Source organism: Lutjanus erythropterus, chromosome 15 (assembly GCF_056507025.1).
Source record: "Lutjanus erythropterus isolate fLutEry1 chromosome 15, fLutEry1.hap2, whole genome shotgun sequence".
Lineage (NCBI taxonomy): Eukaryota > Metazoa > Chordata > Actinopteri > Lutjaniformes > Lutjanidae > Lutjanus > Lutjanus erythropterus.
In genome coordinates this window covers 24,922,628-24,939,569 of record NC_139331.1, presented here as the reverse complement: position 1 = coordinate 24,939,569, position 16,942 = coordinate 24,922,628, and the positions used below count along the sequence as shown (strand labels likewise).

General features: G+C 42.1%; 1 protein-coding gene across 2 annotated transcripts in view; it reads left to right on the top strand.

The window, feature by feature from the left end:
• The window catches only part of LOC146314490 (pleckstrin homology domain-containing family G member 1), a 60,801-nt gene that overhangs the window by 21,525 nt on the left and 22,334 nt on the right, over positions 1 to 16,942 (top strand). For both annotated transcript variants that reach the window (XM_084737299.1, XM_084737298.1), the window contains exons 2-4: positions 5,871 to 6,442; positions 15,186 to 15,286; positions 16,760 to 16,829. In XM_084737299.1, coding sequence (XP_084593425.1) covers positions 6,020 to 6,442; positions 15,186 to 15,286; positions 16,760 to 16,829 — 594 coding nt within the window. In that variant the 5' untranslated portion in view covers positions 5,871 to 6,019. The remainder of the gene's footprint in view (positions 1 to 5,870; positions 6,443 to 15,185; positions 15,287 to 16,759; positions 16,830 to 16,942) is intronic.

Genomic DNA, 16,942 nt, shown 5'->3' with positions numbered 1-16,942 from the left:
ATAAACCCAACTGTCACCAAAGTTCCCCCACCTTTACAAATATTTTAAAACAACTTAGCTAATTGTTTTGTTTGACTTGCGTGCTCTTGTCTTATCAACCTTGTTTCCAGATGCAACAGGCAGATGTTTTTCAGACAAAAAAACCCAAAACAAAACAAAAAAAAATCAGGCTCTGATAAACCAGCATCAAACAGTAGACAGACGATGTTAGTGACTACCTAGTGAAGACAGTGGAGGATGTAACACCTAAAAGGCTAAAGAAGTAATAGGAAAACGCCTACTTGGACCTCTAAACAAACAAGATGTAAACAAACAAGATGTTAATTATTTAGCCTTAGAGGTGTTAGTCTGCATATTTTGGATCTTTGGACAGAACCAGGCAACATACTAACCCAACCCTCTCGATTTTCCCTGGAGACTCCCATTTTTCATTGCCCTCTCTGTACCTGTAACTAACTTGGCACTTGACACACATACGTGACAGTACTATCAAACAGGGTTGAGTGATGTATTAAAATTAGAGCTGCAATGATTATTTGATCAGTTATAAACTATTAAATCAATTGCCGAGCATTTTGATAATCAATTAATCAGTAATATATAATATTAAACCAGTTATTAGTTGCAGCCCTAGTTAAAGTTTCCCTGTCAGCCATCATCAGCCCAGCAACCGACTCTGTACCTAGTGTCAGCTTGGAGATGTGAAACAGAAAAATACAAACTTCTCAGTCCAAGTTTCTCTCTTTTACCGAACTAAGACAAACTTAACTGTCATGTTTACTCATCATAAAACCAACTTCATACAAACTCAACAGAAAAACAAAAGTCACCAAAAACCATCTTGGTTAGTCTTTTGATCGGTCCAACAATCACAGATCATGGTTTTGTCTAAATAATTCCTTAATTCACCTCATTAGACGTGTAAATATTCTGGTTGTACACGCTGTTTTCCTCCCTCTTGTTCTTCAGCTTGTTGGATTTGTACTGTGCTGCTGAGTTAGAGCAGTCGCTCTCTCATTCTTTGGAGGCAGACCGTTAAATTAGAAAAATAAATTACAAAAATTGCCCCAAAATATTCCCCCAAAACCAAAACCAGCGATGGATTCAGTTTATCACTAATAGCTGATGCATTTGTCCAGTCGCTCAACCCTCGTAACATCTCATCTAACTCAAGAAGTACAGATTAGAACTTTAATCGGGCCTGAAAAGGTCCAAGCTCGACAAAAATTCTGTCCTGACATGACCCGAACCCATCCCTCATTTGCATATTTCAGCTCAAACCCGATTACAGCCTGTCATTTTTCTTAACAAGCTTCCTTTTATGCACCAAACAGTAGGAGTTGGCAGTGACAGCAACAATACATGAGGGGACTTTGAATTGGCAATGACAAAACTGGGGAGAAAAAAATAATTAATACCACTACTTCTGCTGGTAGTGATACAGCCCAAACCTGACGTAAGCCTATGAAATATGTGAGAAATAAAGGCCTGACCCGACCCAAACCCGGGCACAGATCTCAAGCTCTTGAAGAGGCACAACCTCAATTTTATATTAATACATATTAACAAATTCATAGGGTGATAATATGTCAGATGTGGTGTTTTAAATTTGCTCTTCTGCCCCAAGCTGCATAAAAACTCAAGCATTTAGTGATGCAGGTTCAGTTTCTTAACCCGGTATCAGTACAGTGGTGGTTGCCAGAATCAAACCTGTGATCTTCCCATCACAGACCAGTCTAACAAGCATGCCGGCTGTTCAAGTGCTCTCAAAAGAGGTGTCACCATGGCAAAAAGACCTCCAAGGTACCTATTTGAAAGGTGAGAGAGTGGGTATGTACCGGGATTCTTTGTGCATGTTCTCAGGTTCACGTTTCATGTTTTTGAACACGGGTCTGTGATCTTCGATGCTTTGAAGTGAGACGGGTTTAGGCTGAACCGGCGCTGCTGGCAGCGAGAGAGCGACACCGTCGTCCTATAGGGCACTGGATCCCAGTGTTGCCACAACACCAGAGCTGCTAGGGTCACTGGTGTATCAAGCTTTGATGATAGAAACTGGTGTCAAACTCCCACTGAGCTGGAATGAGGCTTGTGTTGTCCTCCCCTTGCTTGTTTCTTTGCTCCTTGTTCTTCCCGTCATTACCGGTCTTTCTGTGAAGCAAGACCTTGGAAAACGTTGAGGGAAGCTTGGAAGGCGTCTGTGTGATATGCTGGCTGCATGTGTGGTTTCGCTTCGGCTGGCCAGACTGTGGGGCCTTGGGAGTCGGTAATCATATCGTAACGGATCTTCCACAGATACAAGGTTGTGAGCCAGTTTGGCACCGGCTTGATGCCAAATAGACTCCTGTAGCTGCACACACACAAACACACAAACCGTTGGAATAGGGCTTTCATTCATCGCCTCAGAGTGGAGTTTTCTCAGCATTACACCGTTAATCTCGTCATTAAACACAATGTCCCCCTCTGTCTTGCTATGAAAATGCTTACACACATACATTTAAATAAATCAAACATTCTGTTTCTTGTCATTGTGTGCGTTTTCTCCAGGCTCGGATTACATGATTACATAATTAGAGTACAAATTAAAGGAAACTGTTCCATTACAGTTACAGAAAAAAGACAGATTACAGATACATTTAGTAAAATAAGGATTATTTTCAGGATTACAATTTTTAAATACATTTTAAATAAACAAATATACACTACCATGCGTGTCTCACAACACCACTCTGATCAGCTTGTCATTTCAAGGCTTCTAGTGAAAAATGCTTCACTGGTTGGAAATTTCTACATGATCTTATCTTTAAATCAGAAAAGGTGAACATCACAGTACAGTGACAGTTCTGCCTTCAGCTGTGAAAATAAAATAAACATTTACAGGTAAGACATTACCCAAACAGACCTACCACTAATGTTAGCTAATGCTACACAGAGAAACTGCTAACTTTAGCTACACAGACCCACCGCTAATGTAAGCAATGCAGATCAACTGCTAACATTAGCAACATGGATCAACTGCTAACGTTAGCTACACAGACCAATTGCTAATGTTAGATAAACCAAATGCTAATTTTAGCTTCACGGATAAATCACTTATGTTAGCGATGCAGACCGATGGCTAATGTTAGCAACGCAGACCAACTGCTAATGTAGGAGACACAGACCAACTTATAATGTTAGCCACATGGAACAAGCGCTAATGTTAGCTACACAGAAATCGGTATCTATCATTACTGCTACTACTACAAGTGAAAAATATCTTGGGACTGGGTGACTGGGATGGTTTGTGGGTAAAAATACAAGTCTCAGAATACCTTTATGTCTATTTACATAAAGTTTGACTGTGAAAATCTTTAATGAACATAGTTACCTTTATAAATCTAAATATGCATGACATATAACAAAGGAAGGAACAGCTGGATAGACAATTAATAAACCTACAACAAATATAAAACATTACATCAGGCTAAACAATTTAACCATATTACTAAAATAATCCAAAATGATGGAAAGTTAACGTGACACTTAGACTACATTTTTAAACAGATACTAGTAAGTGTATCAGAATATATTTCTAAAGGAACCCTCCCAACCTTGATTTCTATCACTCTTCAGCTACATGAAACGTTTCTTTGGGTGGAACTGAGGACAAATCTGAGAGGGCTGGTGGTCCTCATGTGGCGGGTGGTCAGTCAGACTGTGGTCAGCAGAAATGTCAGGAATTGGGATGCTAAACAGATAGAGACTGTAAGACCATATGAAAGTGGTATTGTAAGTGTTCGATGTGACATACAGTGAGTCTTTTTAGCACTTAGTGTGAAAGAGGGAAATACAAGGTCACTGCCTGTTCAATGTTTGAATTTCATTTGAATTTTAACAGCTCTGTGTGTGACTTTCCAGCATCATGAAATCATTAGGACATTAATTTTGAGAGGCATATAATTACAGATTTCACACTTTGCCTGAAATAGGCCTACTTAAGCTAATAACGCTTAATTAATTTGATTGATTATGTACTTGTATTTGTACTGTGTGTTCTCTCTACTCTGTTTTATGGCACCTATTGCTTGTCTGTTTTTCTCATCAAAATCAAGTCAAAAGATAGATTTCTCGTAAGCTTAAAAAGTTAGATCATAGATTTGAGTTGCATGGAAGAAAATGACTTGATTTGACCAGTCAGACACCAACCGTGGTATTGCATTTTACATTTTGTGCCAGATTTCATGCACACAAACACGAGAAAATAAAAATAAGAGTGAGAGCGCTGTTCCTCTGGTCTTACCAAAGTTGAAACTTTTATAGTTTCTTGCAAAGGTAGACGTGGCGCTAAAACCAAGTATCGACATCTGTGCGATGTGTGAGAGCAACAACATGGATTGTATATGCAACCATTTTTTAAACAAAACCGGGACAGTAATTCCAGTGCTGGCGTGTATTAGAGATACTGATTGTCTAGACCGTGGTCTTAATTGTTTTCAGTAATTATACACAGGCACCGTGATTGATATGACAACCATATAGTTAAAAATGCAGTAGACAAAGCCATTGTTCAGTACAACAATAGCACTACAGCACAACAGCGCAAGGAGCTGCATCAGTGTGGGTGTGTTGCTACAGGTTAGTATAGATAGAGCAGGAAACAAACTAAGAAGTCCAGTTTTAAACTTTGAGCTTCACAGATTTGGAGGGTTCTCTTGACAGCAAGCAATGATGGTAACAAGTGACCGTCATGTTAATGTTTGTGAAGTAAGACCAGTGGTACCTCAGCCTTTCAGGGGCGGTTGGTTTGCAAAACTTGGTGAGACCTTGGGGCTATTAATGTAATATCAAAACCATTCGCCTGTCTAAAATATGGTCCTCATTTCCCATCATGCCTAGTGCTGGATTGAGTAGTTTATGTTTTCTAGTTTTTGTTTTACAGAATGCATATGTTACTTTTATTTGTTCAGAGCATGGTGGTTTATTATGGCACTTTTTGTGCTGGTTTATAGTTTTATAGTTAATTAGTGGGTGTAACATTTCTATTTTGTATAATTGAGTGCTTGTCCCTTATGTTGAATATCATCAAGGGGTTGACTTTACTGAGAGCTGCTTCCTGGATCTGATTCCATGCTGCTTCCTACAATGTACCCCGGACATTACAACCCATTTCACAAAAAATTGGGATCTAAATAATGAGACAGGTCTGGACTGCAGGCAGGTCAATCTTGTATCGGACTCTTTATTATTAGGCTTATTACGAAGCCTTGCTGTTGTAACACATGCAGAAGGTGTCTTGACATTGTTTTGCTGAAACGAGCAGGGACGTCTCTGTAAAAGGCGTCATTTGGATGGCAGCATATGTTGCTCCAAAACCTGTACGTACATTTCAGCATTAATGGGTCCTTCACAGATTACACATAGGTCGCACTTATCCATGATGACATGGACAGTGACACAACCCCAGAGAAGTCTGCAGCATTTCTGGATGTTGTTGATATATGGCTTTCACTTTGCATTGCAGAGGACTGGCAGTTGTATCTTGCAAGTCCATGTGGGATCCCAATCCCCAGGTTGAGAACCACTGAATTAAGACCAAGGGTTCAAGATAATTGTGAAAATGCACTGCACCATTTGCTCACCATTACGCGCTCGATACTTGATGCTCAGTATACTCATTATTTTACCAGAGCTGGAGCCTCTGCAACCTCACAAGCCAGAGGTTTCATTGAAATAAACAAGGAAGGTAGTGTGTGTACATGTGTGTTCATGGTGTGTTTATGAACTAAAACTTAAAATCAAAAGAAGCAGAATCGTAATTTAAACATTACCGACATATTTGAAATGAAATTGATTAACGAGAATCTCTTCCTTTCTCTCATTTTCCTCTCCAGACGATTATAACTACCTGCCTGATGCGTTGCCTCCTCTCCCTGAAGTCCCGGACTCCGGCTCTGTCCTGAGCTCCGTTGACATACCGGCCCGCTGCCTCCGCAACCCGGCCTTCCGTCACGCCTCCTCGCGCTACTGCTCCGCCCTCAGCATGGACTCCTCACCCGACAGCACCGAGAGGCCCATCAGCTACAGCTCCACCTCTTCCTCCGCCTCCTCCAGGGACAGTCACTGCTCACTGGGCAGCCGCTCCACCCTCGTCACTGCCCCTCACTGTAACCCGGTCAACTCAGACCAGGACTCCGGGGCGATCCGGTTGGAACTGGTCCCGGCCCGGCAGCTGGGATGCCGGGAGGAAGATGACAGAAATGATGGAGGGATGGACTCAGGGAGGGGACAGGAGAGACAGGGCAGTGGACAGACTCTGACAGAACATTCAGAGCCGGAGCTGAGCCCAGATGGAGGGGAGCGGACGGGTCAGGTGCAGGGACCCAGGACATATGTGGACCGGGTGGTGCAGGAGATACTGGACACAGAGAGAACCTACGTCCAGGACCTGCGGAGCATTGTGGAGGTAAGAAACACTCAACCACAATAATAATGAAACACAATCTGTGTAAGAAATTAGAAGCAGACGGTTCGCACATATTGGCAGGACTTCAAAGGTGTATTAGCACATTTGGCAGGACATCAAATGTAGAAGTGAGGCCTTGAACAAATTTGTGCCTTAGCAGATTAAATCAGCTCCAAATGTGACGTCTCAGCTTTCACCCAAGACGTGTGTGTGATTTTAAAATGTTTAATGAGAAATAATCCTGATAGTTTTCCTTTAGGAATCAGTTTTGTTTATTTTATACAATGGTGGAAGAAATAAACCAATACAACGGTGTAAATATACTTGTTTGTTTGTCATGATTGTTAGTGTATTATCTGCAGTAGATGGCAGTCGACAGGCCCCAGGTTTGAAGGAAGCTAAACTGAAATTACAATCTCTGGTTCCCACTTTGACTTGAGGCACCTTAAAACAAAGCAACCCCTCATCACTGTCCACTGATGTTGAATTTGTCTTTGTTTTAGCAGTTTTATCTGAATGATTTTTGGGTCCCGAAGAGACGAAATTCCCTCAAAGAGAAAAAAAAAGTGAACATTCAAGTAAAGTCTGAAAAATAAACCTTTTGCATAGCAGAAATATCTTGTTCCGATATCCTTTGGTTGGAAAGCACTTTATTAATTCAATAAATAAATGGCAGAAAATTGGAGCACTTTCATCTTTCTCAGGTGTAAAAAGAAAGATTGAACTAAAATATTTCCTGGCTGACCCAGCTGAAGTCCGAGCAGCAGTGCAACGTCATAAATGTGTTTCAGTCCAGCGCCTGCTTGACCTTGATCTTTTCAGGAATACGGGGCTTTAAATCACCAGATAACACACATCCTTTAGGTCTTTGTGGTTTTTCCTCACACACGTGACACACACCGCTCGTTGCCTGCTGGGAACCTCAGATACAATAAGGTCACCTGCACTCGCAGGCGGGGTTTGGCCGAGTTACACGACACCGGTGCCTTTGTGCTGCGGGCACAGGCACACATTCAAAACTTTAGACGTTTTTAAGCGCACACACAATACTGTATGCACACACTCTGATAAATACACTCTTTTTGTGAGGTTGGCTTTGAACTGCGAGGATACACATTGCCTCTAGTCAGTGCTTTAGTGGCTTTGTGAAGGGTTGGGTGTAGTGGTTTGTGTCAAAGGTTGCTCTCTTTTCTCTTTGCTTCCTCTTTGTTTCTCTATTCAGCTGTTTTTGGTTTTCTATGAAACTTAAAGGGATAGTTCGGATTATTTGATGTGGGTTTGCATGAGCTACTTGTTGATAGCCAGTATATTTCTTACAGAAGATGTCCAAGTTTGGAGAAGCAGAGAGGGGCACCAGCATGGAAGCTAAGCATTGAACTGCAGTGGACAGCTTTTTTAAGTGGTTTGTTGCTGACCCTGTCCACTGCAGCTCTTTGCATAGCCTCTGTGCAGGTGCTTCTCTCTGCTTTTCCAAATCAGGGACGTGCCGACTGGCATCTACGGCAGGTAATACACTGACTCACCCACTTCAAATAATTTGAACTTTCAGATTCATATCATGTGTGCTTAAATGTGGTGCGCACATGTGAACTGTGTTTTACATTTGCGTTCTGGAGCTTAATTTGAATTGATTGCTATGTAAAATTATAAAATGTGTGTATGTAAATTTTTGTATTTTGCATGAGCGTGCACGTGTTGGAGTTTTGCCCATCTTTTCCTGCATCCTTCCCTGTTAACAGTGCTTCCTCCCCCACTCATGGACTAGAGTATATGTGTGTGTGTGTGTGTGTGTGTGTGTGTTATTTGGGGTTAAACAGGTTCATTCGGGGAATAGCTGTTGTCAAAAGAGAGCAGGAAACTCATATTCCCAAGAGCCGGGGTAAGTAGGGGGAGTGAGGTTTAGTTTTTGTGGTTTTGGCCTGTCACCCCTGATCGATGTCCCACCCTCTCCTCCTGCTCCTCCTTCCTTTCCTCCCCTCTTCAGGATGAAGGGGTGAGGAAAAAGGGGGAGAAAGAGAGGAAAGAAGGTAGCGGGATTTAGCTCTGAGATAACAATGTCCAAAGTATGTTAGGAAAACACTGAGCAGAGCTTAGGAGCTCTACTTAATAACCCTCTGCAGACCACCTATTGCCAGTAGAGAAACAGCAGACCACCCAGTCCTGGAAGACCACACTTACATCGCAGGACAGCTAATTATTCACATGCATTTAGCCTTTCTTCACCCCTTTAATGACAGTTCCAGTGAGTGCACGGTAGATGGATTGCACTGATTGTATCTGTGTGAATGGAGCTTTTAACACGACAGTTTACTAGCTGCTGGACAACACAAGCTCAGCATCGACCCATCTATTATCAGCACTGTCCGCTGTGAGCCGGTCCTGCAGCCCACGTTTCAGTAATCCCTCTGCCCGTGCTGCTTCCTGCAAGGGAAGAGGGTGTGACGGCCTTAACACAAATATTTACTCAGACTCCCCTGGGCTCACCTGTGTTTCATCTGTCAGCGGCAGTGTTGTGGTCCGCACACACACACGCACACACGCTCATTCTCTGCCTGCATGTGTGTGAGCTGTATTTGTTGATTTAGATTACTTACAGTACATGACAGGGTTTAACGGTTGGTGCAAGATTGAGTGCATTTCTGCAAGCTCCCTGGAAGCATAACGTGCCTTGGTAACCCCACATGACTTTGGCTTGTCTTGTAATCGGGAATCTTGAATTTGTTGTGGTTTGCACACGACATGACAGATCAGCGACAGGGGGGTCACACATTACAAGATCTTTCACCTGATGAGTCTGTCTGGTCTACAAACTATGTTTGTCATGCAAACACGTGCAAGAAGTGACATTAACTAATTAATACTGAAGCATCAGTGTCAAGCATGTTATTCTATAGCTGCTGGAGCTACTACGACAACTGTATAACTACTTTTTGCTAATTTTTTTAAATATATTTTGGCTTTTCTAGCTGCTGCTCTTCCATTTTCCCTTCTTGATTCCTCTCCTCTCCCAGCCTGTGTTTGCTCTCATTGGCTGTAGCCCATTGCATGGCTACATGACCTGATATCAAAAGGATAGCTCAGATGTTTTGATGCAGGGTTGCATGAGGTATTTATCTACAGTAGTGTATTATCTGCACACCCCTGGTTTGGGAAAGCTGAGAGTACCACTAGCACAGAAGCTAAGCAATGCACTGCTGTGGACAGGGTCAGCAACAAAACTATTATAGCCACATAAAAAAGGTAAACTTCCGTTAAACAAGCCAAACATCACTGGTGGTCTACCACTGCCTTGATCTTTTAGTTTGTTTGTGTTATTGTATCACTGCTGTGAATCTGAACTAAATAAAAAAAAAAAACAAGTCACACAATAACAAAAACAAACAAACAGATCGAGGCAGCGGTAGACCAGCAGCTCCTGTGGAGTTTGGTTGGTTTGCAGAGAGCGATATTTGGCTTTAGTCTGCAGCAGTTAATTGCTTAGCTTCCATGCTGGTATTCTTCTCTGCTTCTCCAAACTGGGACCGTGCCCACCACCATACACTAAGTACCTCAGGAAACCCCACTTCAAATAAGTCAAACTTTCCCTTTAAGCCTGCTTGATGTCTTTCGGGCATCTGTGATGCATCTCCGAGCTCTCAGATCTTGTCTTTAGACAGTTCACACATGGTGAGTTTGTTCTGATTCGCCAGCATGAAGCAAATGCTGATTTGCCACTGATCTGGAGGCTTTTGTCGAAGAATTGGGGCTACAGACCTATACTGTGAACATTAAGATAACACATGCAAATAGACCAAAGAAAAGAAAACCCTAACCCTAACCGATTTGACAACACATGCACAATTGGAAAAAAAGAGAAAGCACAGCCAAATAGAGAGAAGCTGCAAAACACACAGCACACAATGGAAATTAGTTACAAAACAACTTTCTGTTCCAGGGAACACTAAAAGTGATTAATACTCTGGCAATATTAAGGTCCCTGGACCCATCTGTTCTTTGTAGATAAATTCCATTGTTTTCTGTGTGATTTGCAGACTTTCTGTTAGTGTTTTGTCACTTTGCATCATGTTGCTATGTTGAAGATATTCTCTTTGCCTATTTGCATGTTTTTTTCTTAAGCTGCAGTGTGTTGAGCTCTCAGCGCCAGAGAACATTTCTGTGTGTGACCACTGTTTGGTGTTTGTTAGTTTTGTGTGATCACCGCTCCTTGGCTCGATCAGTGTGTTTAATGAGGCCAATCCGGTGTCCACAAACAACCTCAAAGACAAAGATCTCCTCTTTCTTTTCCCTCCTCTTCTTCTTTTCCCCCCATTTTTCCGCTCTGAGACCTGGCACGCATCAGCAGGCCATTTGAAGTTGACCAGGAGTTTGGAAGTAAACTGGGAAAATCATTCAGCCTGCAGAAAACATTCAAAGCAAAGAGATTTGGATGTTTGCACTCTGCATTGTGCGGAGAAATGACTTCCTACTGAGTGAAGGATGTGTTTGTGTGGAGGAAAAGAGTGTGTACTTGAGGAGGTTAATGGTTAACACGAGAAAGCATCAAGTTTGTACATGTTATGTCTGATGCTTAGCAGGGAGTGTACCTTAAGGCGTGTGTGCTCGTTTGTTTGCGTATGTGTGCGTTTGGATCTGAACACTGCCCATTGTTGAGCTCATTGAGGCTTTGGCTCAGCGTGATGAGTGAACGGGTCAGGCCGGGTCAGATCCGTGACCCCGTGGCTAATAAAGCATCACGTTACACATCACCTCCGATAGTCAACAAAATCTAAATATGACCCTTTGACGTGACCCCTGATGTAACCACCAACATGCCCGTTAGTCTGATTGTGTAATTCAAATCCTCATAACCAAAATCTTGGCTTGAAGCGATCTTTCAACCTTTGAAAAATAGCTCACTAAAGCATGGCCCGTGGGCCAAAGGCGGTCCTCAGAAACATGTTGTGTTTCTCCTGAACATGACCTGAAATGCATTTGTTATATTTTAATCATCCAAGGTCCATTTCAACACTTTTACTTTCAATGACCTACATTCAATTCACTACTCAGCTACTGCGTCAAACTGCACCTCTAACAAACGTCTGTCAGGTTAGGAATGACAGTTAGTGGCACCTTGTCACAATAATTATGTTTTGTCACGAATGATAGTGCTGCAAGCTACAGTTAGTGATATCTGTGGATAACTCTACAGTTTAAAGGAGGAATCAGTGATATATTTACTGTAATAAATCATAAAATGAGCCGGATATGTCATCAGAGATTAAGGAATATATGTTAGGTTGAAATACTCACTATTCTGACAGCAGTGCTGCAGTGTTCCTGCAGCCTGCCTGAACTATATTAACTGGATTTCAACCTATTTAATACGACATCTGTGGCTCCAACTCACTATTTGGACTGCAGTACTCATTTTTTGAAGCACAGTCTTAAATGTTGGGCTGCACCACATGTTGGCTTCTTGGTTTTGAAGCTTTTGTTTAGGTTTTCGACAAAGCTTTGAATGTCTGAAGTTGAATAAAGTGATTTGTAAGATTAAATGAGTCAGACTTTCTTTTTAATTAAATCCATTTTCTTTAATGAATATGACTTGGATGTTTTGTTAACTTGAAGTTTTTCTTGCCTCCCTTTGTGTGCAGCAAATGGGAGAGCAAACAGCAAGGTAAATGTTGTTTTGTAAAGACTAAATGTTGGCAAATATGGATTCAATCAGAATATTTCATTAGATTAAAACTTTTTTCAACAACTTTTGACTCATTGGAAATGTTTGGATCACATGAGTTGGCAACAATCCTGCAGCCACTACTGGCATCTGCTTCTACTAATAGTATAATACTAATAATATTAGTTTAGCCTTATCTTTATCTGCAGCTGTGCAGAAATAGTGGGTTCAAACAGAATGAATCAGCATGCAGAAAAAAACAAAACAAAATTTCAGTGGTATGAACAAAGCTTGAAAGCCTCAAAGTGTTTGGTACCCAGCCCTCGTTTAATGTGGAAGTGATATGGAAAAGCCACCACGGGAAAAAAAGCTGTATAGTCAGACCTCGGGGGACATATAAAGTGATGTGCCTTATCTACAAACAGGTGAAATCAGTGCTCAAGCAAATAAGACCAATCACAAATCCTGTGGCAAGTTTATGGGTTTTCTTGCGCGGCCCTCAATCTTTTGCTGGCTCCCTAAATTAGCACTCAGTCAACAAAACTTTGTGACCCCCTGCTTTAAACCCTAATAATCCACGATGGCTGTCATCCACTGCATAGAGGACTCCAGTCTTTGTTTAAGCTGAGATCATTCGGTCTCTTTTTTATATCCCTCCCTGCGCCTAACCAAATACAATTAAACGAACTGTTCAGGCTCAGCTATTATAATAATAATGGCTAAATACATAAAACATTACCAGGAACAGAAACCACACAGCAGACTGGAAATTAGGCAAACAGAGTCTCTCTCTCTCTCTCTCTCTCTCTCTCTCTCTCTCCTCTCTTAAAAACACACCCGTGTTGTGTGCAGAAATGATCAGTGGGAGTGTTTGTGCACGTTCAGGGCAGCCCGGTACTTTTCTCAGTCTTGTAATGTCTATCCTGCCCAGCTACAGGTTGTGGTCGCGTCTTAAAACTGTCACCGGGATGCTTCCGCCTCCTTAACCCCTATTGAGACCCGATCCTGGTTTCAAGTTTAAATACAGCTGCATTGATGACTGAGTTTTGTGTGTGTGTGTGTGTGTGTGTGTGTGTGTGTGTGTGTGTGTGTGTGTGTGCAGGTGTTTCATGTGCTCTTCCTGTGTAGCTGTGTTTTTGGAGTCAGGCTGGCAGCTATCAGAGTTTAAGACGCTATCAGAGGCACAGACACAGAGACGTTCCTGTTAAATTACTACCAGCCTGCAGCAGTAGATGTAATAGTAGTTTAGTTTGACTACTTCACTGATCCCACAAAGACGATTAGGGGTGCTGCAGAGTACTGAACAGGCATCATCAGCATGCAAAGTTGGAAAAACACTTGCAACAAAAAAAAAAACATGCAGTTAATACCTGTGTAACGCAGCTATCTGTCTGTCTGTCTCCACCTCTCACTTTCTTGCTGCAGGGCAGACTGAGACCTGGGGCTGCTGTTTAATCACCCAGCAGCTCCTCGCTAACGACAGTGATGGAGGCAGAGATAAGCGAGTGAAATCCTCCTGAATACACTTACACCTGTTTTTCAACATGTTAAAAGCATTCGTCTGACTGAGGGATTAATTTACTCGGGAACCTGCTGACCTGTTTTATTTTCTTATCGAGCTGTTTACACAAAACGACAATACAGGGATTTGGCAGTGTGTTACACAAATTCGCTGTTATCTGCTTTACACCTGGCTTTGACAGTTAGCTTGTGTTCACACCAAATCCGGTTTTATGACCATTAGTGCAGGGATGCGGGCTTGTTTATTTCTGCTTTAAAACGTAACCGCTGCAAAATTGTCACGTGGACGTACATCTCTTTTCAAGTTAGCGGGGGATAGCGTAAAAAGAAGTAAAAACTTAATCATCACTAAGACCCTTTTCTGATTAAATTTGATATACTGACATCCATGTAATTTATTCAGTAACATCATTAAAGGGAAGCTACACAGGATTTTTCCAGAAACTATTTATAGACTCATACGAAAATAAATCATCACCTACGACGTACCACCAAGTTTGTGGCGGCATCTGCATCCACAGAGACCCCAACCTCCGTCTCTACCTTCTTATTTGCTATTATTTGTAGGTTTAGGGCACCTGTGGAGTTACCGTGCATTTGTGCAGTAATTTTGTGACTTTTGTGCAATTACTTCAGATAGGGCATTTGTACACCACTAAGGCTTAGGGCATCAAGCAATATTGTATGTTTTTCAGGGGTATGGATCTGGTGATGATGCTGTATGTTAACTGTAGTTTGAAAACTGATTATCTTTCTAGTTTATTTAAAACAGCGTCTGACAAATCCGATTCTAACTTTAACTAATCTTTAACTAATCTTTGATGAACATACACTACACATATTGCCTGGCCCAGCACTACACCTATTTTAATCTCTTTGCAGTGGCTTCCTGTTAATTTTAAATCCATTTTAAAATCTTGGTGCTCGCTCATAGAGCCCTAAATGGCCAGGCTTCACAGTACATTATTGACCTCCCACATTTATTTTTTATTATTTCTAATAGTTTTAATTTAATTGTATTTCTTCGACTGTGAAGTACTTTGCGACTGTTGTCTGTGAATGGTGTTATATAAAAGAACTTTTCTTGCTTGTTTACAGCGCTTGACTTCACTGCATGACAGGTGCATGACAGTGACGTATGCGGCTCAGACCACTGAGCAGGATAGATGAGGGGACATAAATAAAACCTTCAAACTTCAGTTAAAAAATTGAACTGGGACTCTTTATACTTCTCTTTAAACCAGCATTGAAAAAAACATTTGCGTCTGAAACAGAAACACCATTTTAAAAGCCTTAAATTATACTGCTAATGCTTTATTTCTCTGAGTCTTAAACAAAAGAAATGTTACTTAAGCTGCTCTAAAAATGTGACTATTCATACAGTAACTTAGAGATTTTCAAGTTGCCCAAGAGAGCCGTGGGCTTTGAAAGTCTCTGGGAGTCACAGTGTGAGCGGTCTGTCTGGCGGCGTGAGGGATCCGTGGGTGTGCCAAGGCTGGTGCCACTCAAAATGGCAACCGTGTGACTCTTAACATGACTGCTTTCTCTCTCTCTTTCTCTCTGCAGGACTACTTGGAGTGCATCAGTAACCAGTCTCGTCTGGCCCTGAGCTCTGAGGATAAAGGCTCTCTGTTTGGTAACATCCAGGACATCTACCACTTCAACAGGTACAACACACACAGACTCAGTGTCATATCAGATGGTAGACGAGGGAACAGTTCCCTCATTTATGACTTGTGAGTGTTCTTGAACAATAAAAAATAAACAAGACAGCATCAGACAGACCTTACAGCTTCAATATTTCAATATTAGCCCTCCTCACTTAAAGAGACAGTTAAGATTATTTGATGTGTTGTTGTGTGAGGCATTTATCGATAGTCGGCGTGTTACATACAGTAGTTGGCTGTTGATACGCCCCCAGTTTGGAGAACCAAATAGGAGTCGCAGCACAGAAGCTAACCAACGTACTGGCTTGGACAGGATCAGCAACAAAATGCATTTTAACCTCTTAAAAAAAACTTTTCTTACATTGTATGAGCCATTACTGCTCTCTCCGAGCCTCCACGGATGAAATCAGAAATTTTACCTCGCAGAAAACCAAAGTTAGTGGTCTACTGTGGCCTTGACCTGTTAACCTGTGTGACTTTGGTGATTCTGAACTGTCTTTTGAAACAGCAGAGCAGCTCCCGTGTTCTGTGAGGTAAAATTTCACCTGTGGAGTTTGGTTAGTTTGGCGACAGCGATGTTTGGCTTATATAACAGCAGTTTCCCGTTGGAAAAGGCTGTCTGATGGTAAAGTAAGGCAGTGAAAACATTAAAAAATATAGCGTACAGTTTTGTGGACCCTTTTTTAAGTCACTGGAATATGTTTTGTTGCCAACCCTGTCCACAGCAGTAGATTGGCTCTCTCTGCCTCTCTGTACTGGGGGCATGTTGACTGCCATCTACTGTGGGTAATACACTGATAAAACATTTACAGAATGGCTCATCAGGAAATGATTAAAACACCCACTGACTCTCTCAGGCTCAACAAACAAAAATGTCTTACAAACAGTGAAACTGGGCTGAGCCACCTGTTGATTTCTGGGAAGGGCGTTGTCGTGGCAGTCAGGTGTGCGCAATAAGTCCCCGTCTGCATATTTGTCTCCTCCGGCACCGCTCTGTGTGTGTGTCTGTGTGTGTGTGTGTGTTCAGACGAGGTGGCCAGTCAAGCATCAGCCATGGTGGTCTGCAGACACAAACACGCACGCTCTTTTCTCCCACCTATTCATTTCTCAGCTGTCACGCGCAGACAAACTGGCCTGTAAAAGGAAGCATAAAAGCAGTTTAAAGCGATCACAGTGACCTCATGCTTCAGCCATGAAACAATAACTCCCAACAGTGGCCTTTTTTTTGTGTGTATGTGTGTACTGACACACACATACGTGGCTACACACGGGAGATGCCTGTTTGAATTCATGGAAGTTTCTCATTTGTTCACAGCCGAGTGCCCTAAGACCTAATTTCTGTAGCCAGGCTGACTCTTGCTCCTGAAATTCACTGTTTGGAACAATGAATCGTGGGAGAGTCATTTTTTATGTTCATGTGCACGTTTTTCACATCGAACACTGATTCCTTTGAGCGCTCTGTTTTTGTTCCAGGGACCTTCTTCATGATCTGGAGAAGTGCAACGCTGACCCCGTGGCCATCGCGGAGTGTTTCGTATCCAAGGTAACGACGGCCGCCTCCCTGCCCCCCTTTTTTCTCAACCTTCATCCATCCATCCATTAAGCAATGAACTGCTGTGGACAGGGTCAACAATGTCCTGTCAGAAAAAGCCGTCT